General features: G+C 39.9%; 1 protein-coding gene across 1 annotated transcript; it reads right to left on the bottom strand.

Annotated features, from left to right (window-relative positions):
- Positions 1 to 1713: 1713 nt before the first annotated feature.
- LOC103730170 (melanoma-associated antigen B16) lies at positions 1714 to 2973 on the bottom strand. Its single transcript, XM_029561229.1, has 2 exons — positions 2794 to 2973; positions 1714 to 2673 (listed from the first exon to the last, which is right to left on the bottom strand). The coding sequence occupies exons 1-2, from the start codon at positions 2971 to 2973 to the stop codon at positions 1714 to 1716; spliced, it is 1140 nt and encodes a 379-aa protein (XP_029417089.1).
- Positions 2974 to 4754: the final 1781 nt, after the last annotated feature.

Raw genomic sequence — 4754 nt, 5'->3', positions numbered from 1 at the left:
TCTGGCAGAAATAGATTATTTTCGAGGTTATAGCTTGGCACTAGTACTGATGTAGTTCTCCGTTTCCTGGTAAATCATTTTCCTGACAACCATGGACACTGACTCTACTATACCTTCCCTGGTAAGATGGACTAAAATCCCTTGAAACCATAAGCCCAAATAAACATTGCCTTAATGTAGTTTCTGTTACATATATTTGGTCACATTGATGAAAAAGTTAATCAGTGTAAGTTCTACCATGTAAGAATATTTACAAGTAATTAAACCTCAGGCATAGCACTTAGCAACATATATATCTACCAATATGGCAGGTATTACTGTAATGATATTGACCACTGACACTACCAGTTTATGTTGTTTAATTTTTTAAAATATATTCTCACAAAATGAAGTGCTGTAGGAAATGGAACTTCACCAAAACCTAATACTACTAAACAAATGACATCAGTAATTTTTCCCTGAGAGTTTTATTCTTTAATAATGTGGGTTTATTTTGCAGTGATGCAGCTAAAAATTCCTGCAAGTTTTGACAAGAACGGACTCCTCACCTTCATACAAACCATCAGTATTTAGTTCCATCTTTATTAAAATTTTAAGCATTTCTTAAATGTTTTCAGTTAAAATACTCAAAAATCACCCATTTAAAATATCTTTTAAAAGAGTGGTTTCTGGTTTAATAAGCCTTGGATAATGAATGCCAATCCAGTGGCTTCTTCATCTCATGTATGCTCAGAAAGGTCCTGGAGCTTATTTGTAGCATAAAGCCCAAGTTTATGAGCTACATTCAACTACAAAGTAGTGTGGCTAGGGAAGAACACTTTCTGACTTTCTGTGTGAAGATGGGGTCTTCAAGAATCATGATCTCAATGTAACTGGGAGTTTTGCACTCAAATTTTTGGGTCAATTCTGAGGCACATCATGTGCTGGTCTCAACCTTGTTCACTACACAACTTTCTTCCCCTCAAAATTTAACTTAAAATTAACAGTCTCAAGTAGTTCACCTTACCACTGTCATGTTTACCTTTCTTAGAACATTTATATTTAATGGATTCATAAGGATGCATTCATCTATAAACACTATATTTCATTTGTCCTTTAAGTATTCAAAGATAGCCTACCATTATCAATACATTGATAAGGGAAGGGACTAAGTGTTGCTTACTTTAGCATCCTAATAAAATAAAATAATTATTACAAAATAGTAGTAGATCAAATAAAGTTTGGGTAATAAATGAGACAGTAAGCATGATGTAAAATTTCTTAAATTTATTGCTCTAAAAACTATAAAGTTAAGCAATTCTCTATATGTCATTAAGAAAGAAAAAGTTACAAGGAAAAACATCAGACCACAGGTATTTTAATGTTGAAAGCTTTGCAAAACTAGGTTATGTAACTCCAGATACAGATAGATGGATTTCTGAATTAGTTTTCTACCACAGCAAAGTTCTTATTATTAAATCCATGAACAGCATTAAATGGAAAATTTGAAACAGCTGAGTAACAGAAAGGCAAACAATGAAAGAAAAAAGGCATGCTACAAATACAGAAAAGTACTACATAGCTACTCTGCTCTCTAGATCAAGCCATGGCTTACATTTTGTCAACTGAAAACTCTTTTAAAAGCATGCAGGAACAGTCTATCTCTGAATTTCCTAAGGTGGGGGAACATGCTGGTCATGAAAATTATGCAGGAACAGTCTATCTTTGACTGTCCTAGCGTGGGGGGAACCTGCTGGGTATGGCACTAGAGCTTTCAGCCACCATCGAACTGGAGGCAGCTCTATCTAAAAGCATAGCAAGTGTTCTCTCCTCTTCTTCTAACAAAGCTTCTTGGTACTGAGCCTGGAAAATACTGGGGTGTACCCCATGAATCTTGGCCACATACTCTAAAACTTTCATTTTGCTGGTTTCAGCACGAGCTCTTGGACCCCACACATATTCGTATCTCACAGGAAAGCTATTGGGCACTGGCTGGCACTCAAGGTATTGCTCCCACACAAACTCTTCAGTTACAAGCTTCCTGGGCTCCCCAAAGAGGAAATGCGGCACCCCAGCAATGATTCCCATTGGATTCAGCACTCTCCATATCTCCTCTTCAGTAGCACGATTGCCCTTCATGAAGACCACACCTAGGATAAGTATTAGGAGACCGGTCTTCGGAAAGGAATACTCATGATGGTGCATGCCATCATAAGTGAGGCCTAATTTAATAAAGAGGCCATAAAAATGATTGATAGGATCTACTTTCTTCACCTCTAGGCCAAAGACCATCTCCATGCGATCATTAGCTAGAGAAAGGATCTCATGGAAGTGACTCTCATCTTCTCTGATGACAGTTCTTATCATATCTTCCATGCTCATTAACTCTCTCACCTGGTACTTGTAGAGCATGTAATTCACCATGAAATCTACTTTCCTACTTATAGGATCATCAGGTACACACTGCATAATTGGCAGAGGTGCTAAGTTAAATGGGATACCCTGCACTATGTTAAATGGACTAACCTGTGCTTGTTGCCTACTGGGACCCTCAGCAGATGAGGCTGCAGCAGCAACTGCAGAGGCAGAACAACTCTCAGGACCCCAAGAAGTACTGGGTGTCTCATCTATAGGATCGGCCTTCTTGTTGCTAGGCAACAGAGGATTAGAGGAGGAAAATGGTTCCTCTACATCCTTAGAGACCTCTGTAACCTCTAGGCCCTGGGTCTCCTTGTAAATCTCACCTTCAGGGCTACTAGGCATTAGAGTATGAGGGGAACCTGTCTCCTCCACATGCTCAGAGACCTGTGCAACCTTAAGGTCTCTGGTCTCCTTCCAGGTCTCGCCTTTCCGGCTGGTAGGCACCAGAGGATGAGGGGAGGAACATGACTCCTCCGCTTCCTTGGGGACCTGTGCAACTTCAAGGCCCTGGGTCTCCTCGAAGATCTCGCCTTGGACAGCTGTGCCCTCTGGATTCTCTTGAATCTGAGACATGATGATTCTCGTGTCTAGAAGTGGACAAGCGTGTAGACAGGAAGGCGGCAATCAGGAATCACTGTCTGAGGGAGAAAGGGAGATTGTGAATACACTCAGTAAAATCAGTTAAAGCCTCTGTGATAGACTACTTCCAATGAACGTCTGAAAATCATGTTATAAAGGTTCAAATGTCTCATTCCATGCTTGTTTCTGTGCTGTCAAGAACTGGCAAAAAGAAATAGGAATCCTGCTGAGTGCTAGCCAAGCAAACATGAAAACTATTACGGTTCCCAGGAGACAGGTGTTTGGCTTTGTGGCACTTGCTGCTTCTTTTCTAAGTTAAAAAAAATGTTCCACAATGGCCACATGTTCCACCATCATGAAGCATAATGAGGCTGGAACCACATTCTGTACTATAACACATAACTTCTCCCATAAGAACAAAATCATATCTACTGAGAAACTTAAGAGTGGGACCCCCTTCATTCATCCTCCCTAGTTGTAAAGTCCTAGGGTGCAAACCAGAAACTAGATTCCCCCAGGAGCTTTGTAGGGCATGGAAATGCCTTCCAGGCTCAGAAGCCTCATCAACAGGCTGCAGTTTTGTCTCTGTGTTGATAAGTTTAACTTCATCAGAAGAAGAATTCTAACTCCCTCCCCAAACCCACTACATGAAGTAAGCTGTTCAGACATTGGCCACCCTTACTTACACTCTTTAGTTCACTAACACTCCTATACTCAGGTTTATGGACCACACAGTTTGCAGTCAAGGCATATACCACAATCACTTCCTTAGTGTTCCTTCATACTAAATAGCTTCGTGTGTCCCCATGACAAAGGAAGAATTTTTTTTCCTACAGTTACCCAGTTATGGAATGACAGATTTGACTGTGAGTACTGATTGCGCTGCAGCCTCCACATTTTGATAGCTACTGTTCTACTTCCCTGCCATAAGCAGGTTTTTTCTCCCCAGTTAATTGTGAGGGAGAGGATGAGACACCTAGCTGCCAAAACCAGGCTTACCAATGGGGTAACAGAGAATGTGTCCCTTGGACACCCATGCATTTGGAAGGTTAGATCCATCAGACCTCTTTTATGATCCTGATTTTGATTTCAGTAGGGCTCTGGGACATCTTCTGCTATATGATGTGATATGGGTTCTGAACATCAAATTTTCGTCTCATTGAAAACTCAGGTGGAAAAAGAGAAATACTATACCAGGTTATCTTAACTTAAGATATCCTAAAATAACAACATTAGAGATTTGTTTGGTTTCTTATATGCTACTGTGGGTAATCGCTTCAGTCTTATCTGTATCCCAGGCTGAATTCCTAGTGTTGAGGCTGGCAAATAAAAGCATTCACTGTTTTTGAGGCCCATGAAAATGAAAGGAGTACAAGGAAACCTCAAATACCACTTACAGAATCCAGATGTTTCAGAGCAGAGTAGAGCTTATGAAGTTACCAACTGTAAAGCTATGAGTGCCCCTTGGTTTTCATTCATTGTTTACACATTAATTCCTAACACTGTGTGAGGTTCTTCCCAATTACTTCTCTGTTAATGTCTCCTTGTACTAATTACTCAATTCCTAGTGAAAAAAAAGGGTGATGCTTCTTATGTATAGCTCAGAATGCAAGTTTTAACATTATAGATAAACACTGGAGTAACCTGTGGTCTAAACTGAGTGAGTTCTTAATTCCTAACTCAGAATCCATACCTTGAATCCTGAAAGCAGCTCAAATCTTTTCTCTGATGATCTGAACTTATTGCTTCAGCTCAAAGACAACAGTTCACCTAAA

The sequence above is a fragment of the Nannospalax galili genome, unplaced genomic scaffold (assembly GCF_000622305.1).
Source record: "Nannospalax galili isolate Female #2095 unplaced genomic scaffold, S.galili_v1.0 scaffold1733, whole genome shotgun sequence".
In the NCBI taxonomy this organism is placed as follows: domain Eukaryota; kingdom Metazoa; phylum Chordata; class Mammalia; order Rodentia; family Spalacidae; genus Nannospalax; species Nannospalax galili.
The sequence above is the reverse complement of the archived record's forward strand: the minus strand, read 5'-3'. Positions and strand labels throughout refer to the sequence as shown.

What these genes read in the sequence shown, in the direction of transcription:
- LOC103730170 (XM_029561229.1), bottom strand. Translation starts at nt 2,973, where the DNA reads ATGTCTCAGATTCAAGAGAATCCAGAGGGCACAGCTGTCCAAGGCGAG. An exon ending in AGGAGACCAGAGACCTTAAG is followed by an intron (nt 2,674 to 2,793) that starts GTTGCACAGGTC and finishes GAGGTCTCTAAG; the next exon opens with GATGTAGAGGAACCATTTTC.